The following is a 19,317-nucleotide window of genomic DNA, read 5'->3' as shown; positions in this document are numbered from 1 at the left end:
TATCCCGCACTTGGGGGGACTTCCTCCGACCTCTTCGGGATGGACCTTCGCCTCCCCTGGGAGCCCTAGTCGGTACGGCCCGGGGCTGCTCCCAGGGGCCTGAGGGCCAAGGCCCAGCTCGGCCATTCCTGGGCTGCCACGTGTCTGGGCCCAGAATGGGGCCTCTGCAAACTGCATAAACACTAACAAATTCAATTCAAATAACATGAAAAATCATAGTGATCTACCATGCAAAGAACATCTATTCAAAGTATTAGGTTTGTATTTGGGATGAAAGTTGAAGTCATCTAAGTCCAAAGAAAAAGAACGCTGTTGATATACTTTGTAGGAAATAGTCCGCCCATTCTCATTGTACGATTACAATTTGTTTGTTGTAGCAAAAATGGAAAAACAAAAAAGAAAATGGGGGTATCAATATTGTAATTACCATACAAAAATTGATATACGAAAGTGTTTAGTATTTTGTACAAAATTTGTTGTTCAATTGTTAAAATTCAATGATTTCACTGGGATCTATCATGAATATGAATTTCAATTTGAAGAAGGCACATTTGGACTCGTGGCTAATAATTCCGGGGCACACGGGAGCATGGTGAATGCCCAGAAAATAAGTCACCAAGAATGGAAAAAATAGAACAACTAGTTCTATTAGACAACTCATCGTAATTCTATTTCGAATAATTAGCTCTTTTATTAGTTAAATCTTCTTACTTATGACCATCATTAGTTGAAAAGCTTGTAATCCACGTTCAATAACTTCCAAGAATTTATGAGCATAAATTGTGACACTAATTACAGAAGTGAATTATATAACTTTGAATTTCATCACATGTAAATTCTTTTTACCATTGATTAGTTAGTAATTAATCCGTGGTCATCACTTCTGGATTGTCTCTTAGCATTAGTTAAATCCTACTAATTTTGCTTCTCTATTAATAGACTTTAACTTCACTCAAGCTAATTAAGTTTCCTTTGTGAGTTCATCTCAGCATTTCGCAGACGTCCTTTATTGAACTTTCTTAATAACGTAACTTCCAAGCTTAATGATTATTAGGCACAAAAGAGATTATTACCTTTTTATGTGCTACTTTCTACTTTTTATGTGCTATCAATTTCCCATATATTTTATTTACTTTCATTTCCCTAATAACCAATATAAGTGTAGTTAATTAGTACTTATTAGAATGGTATTCACTTCTTGCTAAAAAATTCTTTTGTTTATTTCATTCTTATAACTTAATGTAAGAACCTTCTTAACGACTTAGCGTATCAGTTACAAAATAGGAGTACTCTTCGAGAGAGCTAGAGCAGCAGGCATTAGTTAAAATTTGAGCCTTGAATCCTCCATGAGGACTCGAAAATGAAAATGACAAAATTTTTGTATCTAAAAAAGATAAATGGAAATTTTAAATTGACTGACCTGAAAAGAAAACGTTAATCTTGCTATGAGATGAGGGTAATAGCTATAATTCTGGTGCCATAGCTTTGACTTAATCCCTTAAGTTGATGTAAAGTGAACTAGCATTCTCGTTATATAATTTACATGGTAACGGAACTCATTGAGAGACCTAATAAGACAAATGCCTCAAATTTATCTAGTCTTAATTTACTTAGTAACACAACTCATAGTTTCAGTACTTAATTTATACTTGTCATCTTACTAGTTAGTATTATTTCTCATTGCCAATTAATTCTTAAAATTTTTTTTGGCTTCCTTTATGACTAATTATGTTACGGTTACATTACTTTTATTGTAAATTCTGGAAGACCTATCTTAAATAATGCACAAAAATTCTATGGTACAAATTACATAAATAACTTTAAAAATGTGCAATTAACATTTTTCTTGGATTGAGTATTAGTATTTATCAGAGGAGAGTTTGGCCCAGTGGTTAAGGTCGAGGCATTTAAAAATTCAAATTCCTCCTTCCCCTCTTTGCTTCTTGAATTCCACATCTCCCCTGCTACTTAAAAATTTTAAGTTAAAATTGTGGAGTGTCACAATTGTTGTAGATGTGTTTTCTAAAAGCACAATTTAGAAAAATAGACCATCCAAATGGAGTCAAAGCAGAGCACGGGTCAAAATACCTTTCATATGCAAATACTTATGATAGGCTACGATTTTATCATTTATTTTATTATTAATTTTTTCTATTATTTGACCTGATGTGGAGAAATTATTAAATTCTATTAATTTTTAATATTTTATATTTATTTCAGGGAGTAGAACGAAAATATGATAACAAGTGTCAATTTAACAGAAGAAGAGTCCACATAATAGAGCTTATCCCAGGGGCTTTTTTAAAATAAGGGAGACGCAAGTCCTTTTTGATAATTTACGGAGGACAACAAAAGAAAAAAGAACGAAGGGCCAGGCTTCGTGGGTCTCTTCAGGCTGGAAGCCGCCGCACAGTAGTATTAGATAGGAATTGGAATTGCGGAGGATTAGGACTACTTAGCTTAGTTTCCTTTGACTTTTCCACCTTCGTCATCTAGTGGGGACTTTTCCTTCTTAGCTTTTGATAGTGGAGTTCTCCTGCGCATGTCCGGAGCCTTACGAGGAATTGAATCATTGTTTGTAGTTGCTGGTTTCTCCTTATTCAATCGAACAAATTGAGTTCTCACGAACGAGGCCAATGGCCGCTGATGTTGCTTCAATTTCTCGTGGATTTTGTTCATCAAACATGAACTAATTTTCTCACTCTAGTCAAGGGACAACGGAGGCTTTGATTCGCCTAAAAATTGTGAGATCGATTTAATCTTATTTTTTTTTCTTTTATTTATTGATATTCGCATATTCCCTGGTTACAGAGTTTATAATTGTTCAATTAATTGATTGTCTTGGATCCGGATAATTAGTTAATTTAGTAATCGATTGTCAATTAGGATATTTAAATCCGTAATTATTTAATTGCCTTGAAATAGTAACAACTAACACGATTAGATTCGTGTCAGGAGGATACGCGGGCTAATCTAAAATAACCTTGGTAGTGTGTTATTTGATTAGAATAGAGCTCATCTGATACGTAAGGCAATTGGAGAATTAATTCTTACGGATTTACCTAAGATTATTTCTCAATTAGAGTGGTGATTACCGGACATACCTTAATCACCGACACAGTAAGGAGGGGTTAACTGTTATCGCTTGTTTGGCAGTTATAACATATTTATTAGTAAATAATTGAAATTGGCTTTGTATCGATGATCAATTAGGTGAACCATTGCTGAAGTTATTTCTTGGCTAGATCCTTAATTATCACTCATTTAATTTTAGTAAATTGTTATTTAATTTTTAGTTGGCTATTTTATTTTTACTATTTTACTTTTAGTTGAATTGCTTTAATTATCACCCCTTGATACAAAAACACCCCCCCGTGTTACTGTGAATTTGAAAAGAAACACTTACACCCAGTCCATGTGGATTCGACTCTGCTCACCACTATCTACAGAAATTACTTTTAGTTTGAACAGGTTTTATTAGTGCACAAGCCTGACAACCTGTCAACCTATAACTATGATGATCAATTTATTCTTCTTCCTGGTTTTGTGTGATAGGAAATGTTAATCACTTGGTAAAATGTAAAAATGAATTCCTGGCCGTGGAATTTTTCTTACATTCAAATTTTACCTCTTCAATTATGAAGGCCAATATGGATTAAACTATGAACTTTTGCCCTAAATGCTTTGAATTTGAACTTAATGTCAAAACAATAAACTCAGTGCTTTACCCAATAAACTCAGTGCTTTTTATTTTCTTATTCTTTTTCACCTTTTTTTTTAAAATTATTTTTCACCCTCCCAACCCCTCCCCACATCCTGCCCGCCCCTTACAAAGAAAGGGACTAACTCTTTTCATTTTCTAAGTATCTGTTGCAATGCTCTTTCTGTCTGTAAGCCAAGCTAGACTAATACATGCATTCTAGCCAGCCATGTGTAGGACACTTTTAGTATAGTTAAACTGAAGTTTTGGGATACAGGACTATATATAGAGCAAAACTTTAGTATAGTAACAAATAATGGAAATGTGAATTGAAGGACCTTTTCACGCCTACAATCCAACAACTAGCTTCCAATGCTCTTGCCTTCTCCATCCTCTCACTTTCAATGCTTCCAATGATATGAGATCTATGTTCACGCGATTGACAAGTAGAGGAATCCAGAGAGCTTATAATGGAATGGAACCAAGATCAACCAAATTGGCTACTAGTCTCAGCAGCAAATTGGTTCCTTGATATGCTTTCCTCTGTCTGAAGCAAATCAAATTAGAAGAAACCTGCAAAATACATGAAAACTTCTCAGGCACTTCCATGTGTATGTGAAAGACATGCCAACTTCAAGAGAAGCAAGCTTTTAATCAATCGAAACTACATTCATACACTACAGCTCGGAAACTGTTGCATTGTACGTGTTCCAACATAGCCTGTTAGACACTGATTGCCTTAAATATTGACATAGATATCCGATTAACAGTTCACAATAAGCAAAGATCTCTCTATAAGCAACTAGTAGCGGAAAGATGAAGTCTGCTTCCCAAACAGATTCAGGAAAAAAAAATCACCATGTTACATTGCAGTAATATTAAGGGTAAAATTAGGCATGTCAAACCTTCAATACTTATGAAGAATGTATTACAAAAATTCCTAAGCAGCAAAAGTTAAGCAAAATTGCATCGATTAAGACATCAAAATTCAAAAACACAAAGTGTAGAGCTCATCTTTTATATGTGATTGATTTGAATTTATGGCAACTGCAACACAAACGTAGTAGACCTTTAATCCACTGAGACTACATACCTCTTCATTTACTCCGTCGCACATTGCTTTCTAGAAGACTGATCATCACTCCTTAAGTGAACAATTGCCTACCACATCACCATCCATTACATTTTTGCTGGGAAGCCACTGCTTCCTACATGTTACAACATAGCCCATAAGACATTTCTTAAAAATGCTCAAATGGATATTTCTATAAATATTTTACCATGAGCCAAAAAAGTCCTTATGCAAGTTGGAATGGAAAAATCACCCGTCTACTAGACAACCAAAAATGAAGGGCTAAAAAGCGAAAAAAAAAAGTAATGGTAGCAAAAGTCAATCAAATTTGCATAATTTGTCCTTGTGATTCTTTTTGAAAAGAAAGTCATGATCAAAGCAAAATGTTTAATTAAAAGTTAAAGGAAGAGTAAGATGATAATCTTCCCTCTCTTTCTAAAATGATAACCCAAACTAGCTAGTTTGGCAAAATAATCAGAAGAAAGAATACAGAATTTATATTTATGTACTAGCATTCATAAATTCTCTGATTAACTTCTTTTGGCTGACTGATTTCACCTAACAGGCTAAACTCTTTGGGCCAAACAAAAATAAAAAATAAAATAACTATTATCAGAAAGAAGCAGGAAATGGATGTCAATATCCTTTCAGTATTGGTGAGTAATTTCCTTCTTCTTTCAAGTCTTAAGAGTTATTTATCACCTTCCATTGAATGAGCGTGCTGAAACATGCTCATCTAGCCTAACAAGCAGATACTTGAGGCAGAGTACCATATTGGAGAACTTCATGTGAAACATTTATCATTGATCCCCCACCGTCATTAGTCTTCTGAAATGTTACATATTCCAAGGGAGTTTCTTAATAATTATAATTTATTTTTAGGTTTGCTAGTCTTTCTTAGCTAAAACATAACAGATAGAATGCTACAATAACAAAACCTGTTTATTGATCATTCAAACTGCAATTTTTTGGATTGTGACTATTTATCTTGAAGTAGACACGTCAAAATAATTAAGTTAGTTAAGAACCAAGAAGGTACTTAGGGTACGTTATTTTACTAAAACAAATTCAACACTGAGCCTGGTACCTGGAATGACTAACTGTTAGCACAAATACTGAATACCAATTTTAAGCTCTGGAATATTAGAGATCTTGGGCCACTCGGAGCCGCTTTGACGAGTGCATCTTCGGGCTAATAGAGGACAAAAAAGAATTTCCAGACGTCTTAATTTGAGGCGTTCCATGGCATCTACGAAGGGTAAATATTCAAGCTTTGGGCAACTCGACAGGATCAGCTCTTCAAGAGGCGCAAGGTTCCCAAGCCAACCTGGTAAGGCTTCGATTGCTCTGAAGCCACTTAGAGATAGTGATGTGATGGTAGTCAAGTCTTGAAGCTGATGTGGCAGAGATTTCGTGTCAGGCATTCCATGCAAAGACACGCGTCGGAGTGATGATGAAGATGCTAATCCAGCCCAATCAAATTCGCTTGCAGATGAGAAGGGACCAATCTCCACTTTCCTTAAGCTGGTAAGGTAGCCAAATCCACTAGGCATCTCAGCAATCAAGTTGGGACACCTCCATAACGAGAAGCTCTCGAGAGAAGGGGTTTGTCGCAAATCAAGGGGAAAGGAGACCAGACTGCGGCAATCGAACAAATTCAGCTCTCGAAGAGACGTACACGACTCGAACATCTCCACTGGTAATCTTGTTAACTCATCGCACCCCCAGACAGTAAATCGCTCAAGAGACTTAAGGAGGCTTTTCTGTCCAAGTGAATTTTTAGGATTTGGATATCCAAATGAATCAATTCTCGGGCAACCGTATATCGCCAAGTGCTCTAAAGCTTGAAATTGATAGAGATCTTCTGGCAACTCCCGTAAATTCTTGCAACGGTCTATCTCCAATCTCTTAAGACAAGCGGCGCAACTCATTCCTCTTAATGTTGTTATATTATCGGCACCCATCAATTCTACACGCTGAAGAGTTGGAAAAAGACATAGTCGCTCAAGCGTGTCAGTGGGTAGACTGTCATAGCCACCAATCCTCAAGCTGCTCTCTGGTCGTCTCACTAATTTTAGAGACTCGACGCGTTGATTACCCCTTAAGTGAAGGAAAGAGAGTGTGGTTATATTGCTCAAAACCTTTTCCGCCAGCAAAACGTGGCAATTCTCTGTGATTTCTAATACATCAAGACTTGGGAAACGACTTGGAGTTGGGATGGTGGTCAGCTGGGGGCAATCACTAATAGACAACTTTTCCAGCACGGGAAACACATCCATCACTTCGTGTGCGTCCTTCCACTCTTCCAAATTTTTCATGCTTTCAAGAGAGAGAAATTTAAGGGCTGGAAAGAATGTTTGTCTGCTAATAGTAGTGCTTGAACCTCCTGATCCGCCGTCCTCCTCAGCACTTGTACTGTAGAATGAAAGCCCAATGCTTCTTATGTTTTCCAATCCAGTCAGATATAGATGTTGGAGGGATGACAGCTGTCCTAGGGTGGGGAGTTCTCTGCAATTTACTAAGTGCAATTCCACTAATGTTGATGAGTTCACAAGCCACTGTGGAATCTGATCTCCCCTAAAATTCCGGATATGCAACTCTTTTAAATTTGGGTGAGGTTGGAGGCCTTCCAACACATCTTCATCACAATTATCACTTTCCTCATCCCTATCGCCCCACTCAAATACCAACCGATGCAGATTTGGCTTTTTAGATAGGTTTGCTAGTTCAGCATCATCTTTGCCATTTACTAATTCAAGATTTCTGATCTCCAAGGAGCCTTTAAGATCTTGCAAGGTTCCAAGCTCTTGGATACCATGACCTTCCTCTTGACGACCTATGTTAAAGAACTCTAACGTTTGAAGACAAGTCCATCGTCCAATCCCGGATGGCATTTGGATTTCGCGTCCTGTATCATCATCATCATAGTGAAGATGTCTCATGCTAATCAAATTGCTCATCTTCTCTGGAAAACCTTCTTCAAGCTTGCCAATTCTCAGTGTTTGCAAACTATAAAGTTTGCAAAGAGATTCTGGCAAAGTTCTGATACTAGACTCTGAAATGTCAAGTAAGTGTAAATGGATTAGTTTGCCAATGGAGGTCGGCAACTCTTTGGCATCTGCTCCAAACAATTTTAGGACATGCAAGTATTTGAACTTTGATAACATATCATCAGCTATGCCACCCTTCAGAAATAATGTGCGAAGTGATGCTGATTTTTTTTCATTGATGATTTCCACCATTCTTTCAGATGAGTATACGGCAAGGTAACGGTCCTGATTGCTGCTGCTACGATTCAAAATTGATTTTGCAAAATCGTGCACAAGGTCATGCATTTCATACCATGTTCCCCACTCATATTTTACTTCTTCCAATAAGGAAGTTTGCAGCAAAATTCTGAAATACTCGCATCCTATTTTCTCCATCATTCTTTCATTCTGGGGATCCGGTTGAAGAAAGCCTTCAGCCATCCAAAGCTCAACTAATCGATCTTGTTCCAATCTATCTTGGTGAAAAATTGAGCGATATGCAAAACATTTCTTAACCGGTGCAGGTGACAGATGATCAAAACTCACCTTAATTATTTGCTCAATCCCACCCTGATCTCCATTCAAGAGGCTCTCCTCCAAAATAGATAGCCACTCCTCTTTTCTCCTTTTAGATAACAAACCTCCGATTAACTTTGCTGCCAGAGGTAGACCATCACATCTTCTTAAAACTTGGCGCCTCATGCCTTCCAATTCTTTTGGTACTTCTTCCCCTACATTTGCCCATTTTTTCATGATAGACCAGCAGTCATCATTGCGTAGCCTTCCTAGCTCATGGCGAGTAAAATTGATCTGCGGATGTCTAGACAGAATAATTGCCACTTCTTGCAGACGAGTGGTAACAAGACACCAGCTCCCTTTCTTCGTATTGAGTCCCGCCAAAGTGCTGAAAAAGTCATTCAACAATACTTCTTGATCATTCCACAAATCATCAAGAACAAGGAAATATCTTTTTTCCTTGAGTTCATCTTGAATTTTTTGAACTATTACCTCCCTACGATTCCCTTCAACCTTTCCTCCTATCAACGATTCTAGAATCATTTTGAAGACCGCCTCGATTCTATCTACTTTTTCAGCCACACAAACCCAAATTTTTTTGTCAAAATGTCCAACAATTTGTTTATTTTTGTAAACGGCTTTAGCTAGAGTTGTTTTGCCTAATCCACCCATGCCAGTTATGGGAATAACTGAAATAACACTTTCAGTTTCGGTCAACAACTTCTTAACTATTTCTGATTCATCCTTGTCTCTTCCTAGGACATCTCTTCGAACAATAGTAGAGTCTGTCTGTCTGCTTGTTGTGGCTCCAGCAGCAATAGTAGCGAATGCTTCTTCAACGTAGGCCAGTCCCAAACCTTCTGCATCCTGATGGATCCTTTGAAGGTTCTTGTTGATCTCCTTGATCGATGAACCCAACCTCCAACGAAAACCAATTTTATTAAAGAATGAAAAGCAGAAGAGTACCTTCTTTTTCATGGGTTGATCTTGATACTTCACCTTCCGACGAAGACTTTCATAGTTGAGCTCGTCCAGCACATTGTCAGCTTTGAAAACCTCTTCTTCCAGCTGCTTGAGCCATTTTTGCACCCCAAGAAGCCTCGGATCATGGCTATGCATTTGCTCGTCGGCACCAGCCAAGAAGCCTCGAATCATTTCAGCAGATTTGTTGAGTCTCTCCAGCTCCGTTGGGAATTCACGAACCAGATTAACATGATCAGCGGCAAGGGAAACAACCGCCTGCAATGCAACCTGAATAGTAGCACTAACAGCAGCATCTGCCATTTTTTCTCGCTTAGGATTGGAATTAGGATGAACGTTTTATGATGTCGATGACGGTGATGGGGATGCTTTCTGTGATAAGACAATGAAGGAATCGCGAAAAAACTCCAATGGCATGTCATGGACGGTGAAGTATAATACCTCCCATGGTATAAACTGCCACCCATGATACAAGGAAGGAATCAACAAAGCGAATAGTAGACTGCTTTTAAAAGCAACTCTAATACGTTTCATGGACAGGGAAGGAATCGCCAAAACGAATGTAGACTGCTTTTAAGAGAAGACTTCGGTCTTCAAAGTGCTACCGACATGGTCAAGTTGTGGGGCCTTTGTCGTGGAAAAAATTAAACCATGGTAAAAAGGACACTCATACATGGTATTTGTAACCATTGACAAATTTTTTTTCTCTGTAATAAAAATTTGTGATCTCAATTCTCAAATCATATCAAACATATTTTTTTTTTTTTGAAGGATCAAATAATCAATGAAATTTTGAGACTTCTATTTACTTTACACGGCCAAAGCTGTTGATTCCAATATCACGAATTATGCATTTTTGTACACATTCCTTGTTTTTGTTCACCCATGAATCACCCTGGCTTTCAGCATTTGTTTATGTTCGGATGTAACGATAATTATGTGACAGATTATGAGCCCACAATCCGTGTAGTGGCAGTGGATTGTTGGCAATTTTTTTGAATTGTTTTTGCGTGGAAGTTGCTTGGCTTTTTCACTTGAATTGTCTTCTCTCATTGAATACTGGGCCCGGGAAACCTTTATGGTGGGAACCTGCCTATGGTAGGAAGGCTGGCAGAGAGCAACACGTATTGACGTTAGATACAGTTCAAACAGAAACGTTAAATTGTTGCACAGCACGTGAAGAGGAAATATACGAGAATTGCTTGCGGATGCAATTAGAAAGCACACTGACTTCCGTACGAGTTGGGCCAGAAAGTGTTATTGCATGTTAAAATTAGAGGCATTTATGTATTTGCAAATATACCCATTACTAATGGAAAAATGTTGTAAATGCCTTGGACAAAAAATGTGCGTAAAGAAGGTACCGAAATTTTAAGAAATAATAAATGATTATCGCATACGCGTGGGGGATAATAATTTGGAAGAATGAAAAGTGGAGGTAAACGAAAGGATTCAAACCTTCTTTATATTTATATACATATATAAATTTAGTACCCAAGTGTTCAGCTTAAGCATCCAGGAAAATGGTCCCATAACTATCGATACGGTAAATAACACAGTTTTAGATATGATATAATAGGTTCTAAAAATTTTAGCTACCATTTGATTACCCGTTAGACCTATCCACTTGAATAGGATTATGGGTAAAAATAAGGGAGTAAATTTGTCATTCAAAATAGTAAGTTAGCGTAATAAATTAGTAACTTTTGCAGTCGAAAAGGTAAATTGTAAGTAATATGAAACATACTTTTTAAAGAGATAAATTACAATAGTATATCCCAAATATACTTTTGACGGAGTAAGTTTATTTGAAGTAAAAATATGTTTTTATACAAAAATAATGAGTTTTAGTTATAACATAGTAAATTTGATTAATGACAAAAACATGCTAATTTATGGCCATAATATTGTATTATGCTTAAAAAACTTATACGAATCCCATATTTTAGAGTTATTTGAAATAACACAAAAATGTATTATTACTGATTAAAACTGAGTACGTTACTTAGTTAGTATAGTTATTATACTTGTATACATGCTTGATGGTATGTGTATAAATAAGCATTTTTGAGATTTATGGGGAAATTGAATTTTTCTTTTGCAGTTTTAAAAAAAAGGTAAGTAAAAATCTTTTTTCTCAGAGCACAAAAATTCACAAGTCAAAGTTCTTGGTCTAAAGGGGAAAGAAACATTCTGAATATCATTGTTTACAGTACTAAATAAATTAGATGTAAAATACTCGTTAAAAGCAGGTGCGCTGACATATAATAAAGGAAAGACATAAAAAGCAGACCATTTACGAGAAAAGTTGTCATTTATAAAAATAGCAACGCTTTACGATTTTCTTATCAGTCTTGCAACGTATGAGCAAAATGGCAATAATTAAAATAGTATTTTATTCGAATTATACATATTTCATTATTTTTTCCATTTAAAAAAATGAATGAGAATCTTTTATGAGAAAGCACATAAGTTAAAGGAATGGTGTAAAAGGGAAAAGAATAGCATATACGCACAGTACCTATAGTTTATGTTCGAAGGACTATAGTGCTATTTTTGAAAAATATCCCGAAAAATATGTAATTGAAACAGAACCAATTCTTCACTATTTAAAATGTCAAATATGTGATTGTGTTGTAACTGTTATCCATTAGTATCGTCAAATATCATTTTCGCATAAAATTTCACCTCTTTAACACCAATTTTCCCATAAACCAATTTATTTATCGGATAAAATACATGAAAATTCGGTTTTGAATAAACAGTAGCTGTTTATGGCTTTCCTCTATTATAAGAACAAAGTACCCATTTTTGCATAAACAAATTTATTTATCGGATGAAATAAAAATAAATCCATTGTTCAATAAAACACTAACTCTTTATGACTTTCCTCCATTATAAAAATAGAGTACCCATTTCAGCCCCTCTAGAAAAATTCCACCTCTTTAACACCAATTTTCCCATAAACCAATTTATTTGTCGGATAAAATACATGAAAATTCGATTTTTCAATAAAACACTAGCTCTTTATGGCTTTCTGCCATTATAAGAATAGAGTACCCATTTTTGCATAAACAAATCTATTTATCGGATGAAATAAAAATAAATCCATTGTTCAATAAAACACTAACTCTTTATGACTTTTTTCCATTATAAAAACTGAGTACCCATTTTTGCCTCTCTAGAAAAAAAATATTGGCTTTGTCACTGACTGAAATATTTGTAACTGAGATTTATCTTTAGTGAAAAAATGTATGATACGTAATTTTTTCACTGTATTGAATTTATATGATGGCAAATTAAATGGGTCAATTGGATTAGTGTGCAGCAGTTTTGTGAATGATTCTGAAAGTAAACTGTATTGTGGCAGTAAAATACATTGAATTGTGAAAATTATAATTTCAACATGCTCCTAAATTTTGGATATGTGACTTTCGCTGTTCCGAATATCTTAAATTAACAGTTAGTTATTACTATGAGTAATGTGGTAAGTATGAGATGTGAATGTTTGTAACAACTGTTAGTTAATACTATCAGTAAAGTCAGCAGTAAATGTGAGATGTTAATTGGAATTTACAGATATTAATTTGACATGGTTGGTTATTATCTGTTAGTTAAAATTCGGGAGTTTTAATTTTATTGGTTAGTAGGGAAAATGTGAGGGAAATGTGGGAAAAACATGAACACGATTATAGGATTTGTACGAGCAGTTAAAGGATTAGTTGTGAGATAAACATTTCTTAATTTTAGAAATGTAAAATTGTAATAAAATAATATTTGAACTTTTGACAATTTGAAAAGCTCCTTATCTAAAATTCTCTCTGCAATACATATAGACAAATATAAATGTCTTTTTTTTAGTGGTTGAATGTCATATTCGCGAACTATCTGCAGAAAAAAATAAATTTGTAGACTAAACTAATTTTGTTATACCAATTATGTTATTCTTATTATTGTATTAATTGTTATGCTATTTTTCTCATTTTGTTAGGTTTACATTAATGCAAGTTTAATTCCTATTATGTCTTGTGTCCCGGCTCAGAAAATACATATTATCCTATTCAAGTGGATACGTCCAACTGATAATCAAATTGATGCTAAAAATTTAGAATGAATAAGTTACTTTTGCATAATGGTTGGAAAGGTTTCTTGAGACTTTATGAATGAGGTGTCTTGCGTTTGCCAAAAGAATTTGTAGCATATTTTTGTATTGGAAATGGAGTTAAAACTTGCTATGGGTTACTTTTCTGTATTTCAATTTCATCGTAAAGGGTAATTTGTTGTTCAACCTAATTTCATTCTGATTTTATCTAACTAATAAATTAACATATTAAAATAGATAATTTATGGAGGAAAGCCATAAGTAGCTGGTGCTTTATTGAAAAATGGATTTATTTTTATTTTATCCAATAAATTCTTTTATGCGAAAATGGGTTATTTGTTCTTATAATGGAGAAAAGTCGTAAAGAACTAGTGTTTTATTAGAAAACAGGTTTATTTTTATTTTATTCGATAAATACACTTTTCAATGGAAAGGTAGGTACTGTATTCTTATTATGGAGAAAAGTCACAAAGACCTAATGTTTTATTGAAAAATAGATTTATTTTAATTTTAATTTATCCACAAATTTTGTTATGGTACTTTGTTCTTATAATGGAGAAAAGTCATAAAGAACTCGTATTTTATTGAAAAATGGATTTAATTTTAGTTTAGCCGATAAATAAATTTTGTTTATGCAAAAATGGGTACTCTGTTCTTATAATGGAGGAAAGTCATAAAGAGTTAGTGTTTTATTGGAAAATGGGTTTATTTTTATTTTATTTGATAAATAATTTTTTTTGTTTATAAATGGGTACTCTGTTCTTATAATGGACGAAAACCATAAATAACTACTGTTTTATTGAAAAATGGGTTAATTTTTATCTTATCTGATAAATAAATTTTTTTATGAAAAAATGGGTACTCTGTTCTTATAATGGAGGAAAACTACAAAGAGTTGGTGTTTTATTGCATAAAAGGTTTATTTTTTCATCCAATAAATAAAATTTTTAAGGAAAAATGGGTGTTAAAGAGGTGGTATTGGATGAAAAAATGATACTTTAGAATACAAATGGATAACAGTTAAAACACAATCACAGATTTGGTATTTTAAATAATGAAGAATCGGTTTCGTTTGCATTACATATTTTTCGGGTTATTGTCAAAAACAGCACTGTAGTCCTTCGAACGTGAAATATAAGTACTGTACATATCTGCTATTCCTTTCCCTTTTAGATCAATCCTTTTGACTTATGTGCTTTTTGATAAAAAAATTTCAATTTTTTTTTAAATTTGCAAAAAATAAATTAATTCTGTATAAATCGAAAAAATTACTATTTCAATTATTGGCACTTTGCTCATGCTTTGGAGGACTAGTAAGAAAGCCGTGAAGAGTTGGAATTTTTATTAATGAAAACTTTTTTCCATAAATGGCCTAATTTTTATGATTTTCCTTTATTATATGTCAAAGTATCAGTTTTTAACCAGCATTTTACATCTATTTATTTGGTGCTTTAAACAATGCTATTCAGCTGTATCTTTCCCTTTCAAACCAACTATTTTGACTTGTGGATTTTGGTGCTCTGCGCAAAAAAAAATTTCGCTTACTTTTTTTAAAAACTGCAACAGAAAAAATTTTAATTATGTATAAATTTCAAAAATACTAATTTTTTCACATATGATCAAGTATTTATACAAGTATATTAACATTACTTACTAAGTAAGGTACTCAATTTTAATCATTAATAAAACATTTTAGTGTTATTTTAAGCATAAGTTTTTTAAGCATAATAGAGAATTTTTGCCATAAATAAGCATGTTTTGTCATTAATGAAATTTACTATGTTATAAGTAAAAATGATTATTTATGTATAAAAACATACTATTACTTCGAATAAACTTACTCCCTCAAAAGTATATTGAGGATAAAAATTGTAATTTATCTCTTTAAAAAGTATGTTTCGTAATACTTTCAATTCACATTTTGCGCTGCAAAAATTACTAGTTTATTACGTTAACTTACTATTTTAGATGACAAACTTACTTCTTTATTTTTACGCATAATCCTATTCAAGTGAATAAATTCAACAGGTAATCAAATGGTTGCTAAATTTATTATAACCTATTATAATAAGTTTTTTTACCATAACGATAGTCATGGAACCATTTTCCCGGATGCTTAAGCTGAACACTTGGTCACTAAATTTATATATGTATATAAATATAATGAAGGCTTGACTCCTTTCGTTTACCTCCACTCTTCCTTCTTCCAAATTATTATCCCCCATGCATGTGCGATAATCATTTATTATTTCTTAAAATTTCGGTACCTTCTTTATGCACATTTTTTGTCCAAGGCATTTGCAACATTTTTCCGATCGTAATGGGTACATTTACAAACACATAAATGCCTCTGATTTTAACATGCAAAAAAACTTCCTGCCCCAATTCGTACGAAAGTCAGTGTACTTTTTGGTTGCATCCGCAGACGGTTCTTCATTTATTTTTTCTCCACGCGCTGTGCAGTAATTTAACGTCTCCGTCTTCCTACCATAGGCAGGTCCCCACCATAAAGGTATCCGCTGGGCCCGTTGTGTGAAAAAATCTGAATGATTGTATGTACAGTGATGCAGTACCAGCCAAGAGCGACAAGACTATTCACTTTAATCTAACTTTACTTTTATTTTGAAGGAGATAATAATCAATGAAATCTTGAAACTTCAAATAATTTAAAGAGCAAATCTTATATTATCACGATTTGATTTATGATATATATATATATATATATAAATTGAATTTTAAATTTAAATTTTATATAATTATTATTCATCTAATAAATTTTAATTTAAATTATTTAATTTATAATATCATTGAGAATCTATTACACAACAAAAGAATGTTGAGTCCAATATCATGGGGAATCGATGTGTAAAAAAAATTGTGACGGCTGAAAGTCGGTTAAGAATGACTTGAACAATGCATTTTGTTTAATCCTATCACAAAAGGGGCATTAATACAAATTGATTGTTTCTGTTACATCGTTTGGCCAATGAAACTGAAAAAGAGCGACTTGAACGGATTTAAGAGGTCTCAATTATTATTAGGCACAATTGCTTGAGACAATTTATGGCGAAGATTAACCTTGACATTCATTGCCACCCAAGCTCATGCTGAAATTGTACATTGATTGTGTCGAAGGTGTACATAAATAAAGTAAGAATTAATCTTTCTTGCATTATCAATGTATATATCACCAATTTGGATGTATCCTATATTATCTCAATTTGAATTTAAAAATCAAATTTTTATTTATATGCCATGTCTCTAAACCTAGTAGTGCATATACTGTCTATGTATGAAAACTACCATTCTTTTACTTGAAAAAAGCCCCCCAAAAACTTTGCCTAAAACGTAAAGGGTTCATTATACTAAACCAAAATAAAGTAAAAAGCCAATAAGATAAACTTCCACTCCACAAAGACAAGCTTCTACACAAAAATGCTTCCTATGATACTGAATTGTCTATGTACCTTCTTTAAGATCAAATAAGCCTAGCAATGTCCAAGGTACCGTAGGGATTATATTTGTTAATTGCATAAGTGATTTCCAAATTAGTAATTGCAAAAAGGACTTTCTAGTAAGTGTTCAATGAGCATTCATTAGCACGCTTAAATTCCATCCAATCTATCATGTATATATACATACTAACAATTATTATCCTCCCTTATATTTATATAATTTCTCTAATTAATCTTATCTTTCCAAAAATTTAATATCTGAATTATATCTTTGGCCACCCGTTAGACAGACCCTAAAACTAATTATCATTTGTAATAAAAAAAATAGTAAACTGGTCATCTTAGTAATTAGATCATCTTTGTCTACTCAAAATTTTAAAAGTTTGAGATCGAATTTGTTGCCCACCTCATAATCGAGTAATTAATTTTTGTATAAAAAGTCAGATTCTTCTGTTTGATTTCAAAATTAATCATAAGAGATATAACAAAAGAAATTTCCAAAAATTAATACAAATCTCCATCACAATTAAAAACAGTTATTTGATCTTTACATTTTTAGATTTATAGACTTGCTGCCAAATGTTTTATTGAAAACTTCAGCTTAATTTTTGTTTATGTTACATAAGATTTATCATCAGAGTTAAAACTTAGGCTTTTTATTTACATTTGATGTATAAATTTGTTAAGGCTCAATTTTGTGATTTTATTTTTTTCAATTTTATTTGGACTTAAAACATATTAGTTGCTGTGTTTCCTTATACTATATAAGAATGAGTTTAGAGCTTGAATTTCAACTGCAAAGGTGGGGTTTTTTTAGAAATGCGAGAGTGTTTGAAGTGCATTTAGAGTATTGAATGTGAATCATTATAACTAATTTAGTTTTGTTGTAATTACTTGGATGTCCTTTTAAACATTTAAAGCTAGGGGTAAGTTTGATATGTGACAGTGTTTGATATCTGCTTAAACATTGGGTACAACTGAATTCATCTTGTGTTTTAGTGAAATTACATAAAAGCCTTTCTAATCATTTAATTGTATTAATATCTAAATCTTTTAATTTCTTAAAGTCTTTCTCATCAGTTATTTGCAAAGTTATGATATATAGATGTTAAGACACAATTAATGTCAATTAGTAAAGAAGTCTGATTTCTCGACCGTTACCATAGTAACCCCCATCTATTCAAATTCATTTCATTTACTTATAGATTTTGTTCCACCACAATCATGCAACATATTGAATTCGGATGTTGCTATATTAGCTACTCCTCTTCCCCATTTTATAACACCTTTTTTAATAGGTATGTTTTCTTTAATCAATCTACTTTTTTGTTGTAAAAAATCTGTACTATTGCAAGTTGTATGTGCAATAATTTTTCAGTATTTTAATTCAATTGTCCATGTTAGACAAGTTTGATAAGGAAGAGACCACACTTGTTAATTGTTATTTATGGTTTAAAATAAATTTATCATCATAAATTTTTCCATTTATAGATTGCTTCTACTTCTTTTGTTGTTTTAACTATTAGTTAGGCTAATTTTCAAATCGTTTGCTACTTTATTGACTATTCCATTTAGACAATTTTTCACTTGATCTGATTTGCCAATATGTTTAACTATCTACTTAAAACTATTTAGCTACAAATCTAAAGTATGTACCTCATTACTTTTAATTGTTTTTCTTGAATTGAGTGGATTAAGATGCTTTAGTAATTTTTTGAGGTAATTATTCCTCTAAATTAGCATGTTAGTTGTTGTATATCTTTGCAACTAATACAAAACTGATATTTCGTGATTGTAACCCTTATCGAGAAGGAGATGCTTTGTTATATGTTCTAAATCATATAATTAATTATAATTAATTGCTTGCTCAATGTGAAGACCTTGTGATGATATATGTCTTTGGAATCAATATAAATTCAAGAATTTGGCTTGCGAGAACCGAAATTCCACTAGCAATGATTTCTTCAAGTATGCTAATTGTTCAAATCTCACTTATATGACAAGATAATGTGGTGGATTTCCCTCAAATCAAGATCAAATTCAAACTAAATAACAAATTTTAATATCCCTAAAATGCACGAGCAGATATAAATAGGTCTTTTATTATAGTAGGTTAGATGCAAAGTAGTTAATCATATCTTATAATTATGTTTTATTGCATATTATATTTTTTAACTAAATATATAACTTATGATTTTTTTTATTTATAATATCACATCATAAAATTATTATACTTCAATTTTTATACTAGAAAATGCCAAATAATAATTATTAACCATCTTTAATTATAGGCACTAAACTTCCACGCGTTGCGTGGGCTTTTCCCTCTAGTACTCCACATTAGTTATGGAAGAGACAGGTGTTAGATTATAAGGGTAAGGGGAGTATAAGTACAAGTGAGTTGAGTTGAGCACCATGCTACTTGAGAAGCAAATCAAGCTTAACCTTGAAAATATTATGCC

The 19,317-nt window shown here is 33.1% G+C and overlaps 2 protein-coding genes across 2 annotated transcripts; both read right to left on the bottom strand.

Moving 5' to 3' along the window:
* Window positions 1-3,872: 3,872 nt before the first annotated feature.
* On the bottom strand, window positions 3,873-8,106 carry LOC113751083 (putative disease resistance protein RGA3). The gene is made up of 3 exons (XM_027294982.1): window positions 5,860-8,106; window positions 4,794-4,908; window positions 3,873-4,273 (listed from the first exon to the last, which is right to left on the bottom strand). The coding sequence occupies exon 1, from the start codon at window positions 8,012-8,014 to the stop codon at window positions 5,876-5,878; it is 2,139 nt and encodes a 712-aa protein (XP_027150783.1). The 5' UTR covers window positions 8,015-8,106; the 3' UTR covers window positions 3,873-4,273; window positions 4,794-4,908; window positions 5,860-5,875.
* A 90-nt stretch (window positions 8,107-8,196) lies between these two features.
* Window positions 8,197-9,601, bottom strand: LOC113759641 (putative disease resistance protein RGA3). The gene is made up of 2 exons (XM_027302221.1): window positions 8,348-9,601; window positions 8,197-8,232 (listed from the first exon to the last, which is right to left on the bottom strand). Exons 1-2 carry the CDS (start codon window positions 9,599-9,601, stop codon window positions 8,197-8,199), a joined length of 1,290 nt encoding a protein of 429 aa, XP_027158022.1.
* Window positions 9,602-19,317: the final 9,716 nt, after the last annotated feature.

This window comes from Coffea eugenioides, chromosome 1, assembly GCF_003713205.1.
Source record: "Coffea eugenioides isolate CCC68of chromosome 1, Ceug_1.0, whole genome shotgun sequence".
Taxonomy (NCBI): Eukaryota; Viridiplantae; Streptophyta; class Magnoliopsida; order Gentianales; family Rubiaceae; genus Coffea; species Coffea eugenioides.
The sequence above is the reverse complement of the archived record's forward strand: the minus strand, read 5'-3'. Positions and strand labels throughout refer to the sequence as shown.

What these genes read in the sequence shown, in the direction of transcription:
- LOC113751083 (XM_027294982.1), bottom strand. Translation starts at nt 8,014, where the DNA reads ATGGTGGAAATCATCAATGAAAAAAAATCAGCATCACTTCGCACATTA.
- LOC113759641 (XM_027302221.1), bottom strand. Translation starts at nt 9,601, where the DNA reads ATGGCAGATGCTGCTGTTAGTGCTACTATTCAGGTTGCATTGCAGGCG. An exon ending in GGATTGAGCAAATAATTAAG is followed by an intron (nt 8,233 to 8,347) that starts GTGAGTTTTGAT and finishes GGATGGCTGAAG; the next exon opens with GCTTTCTTCAACCGGATCCC.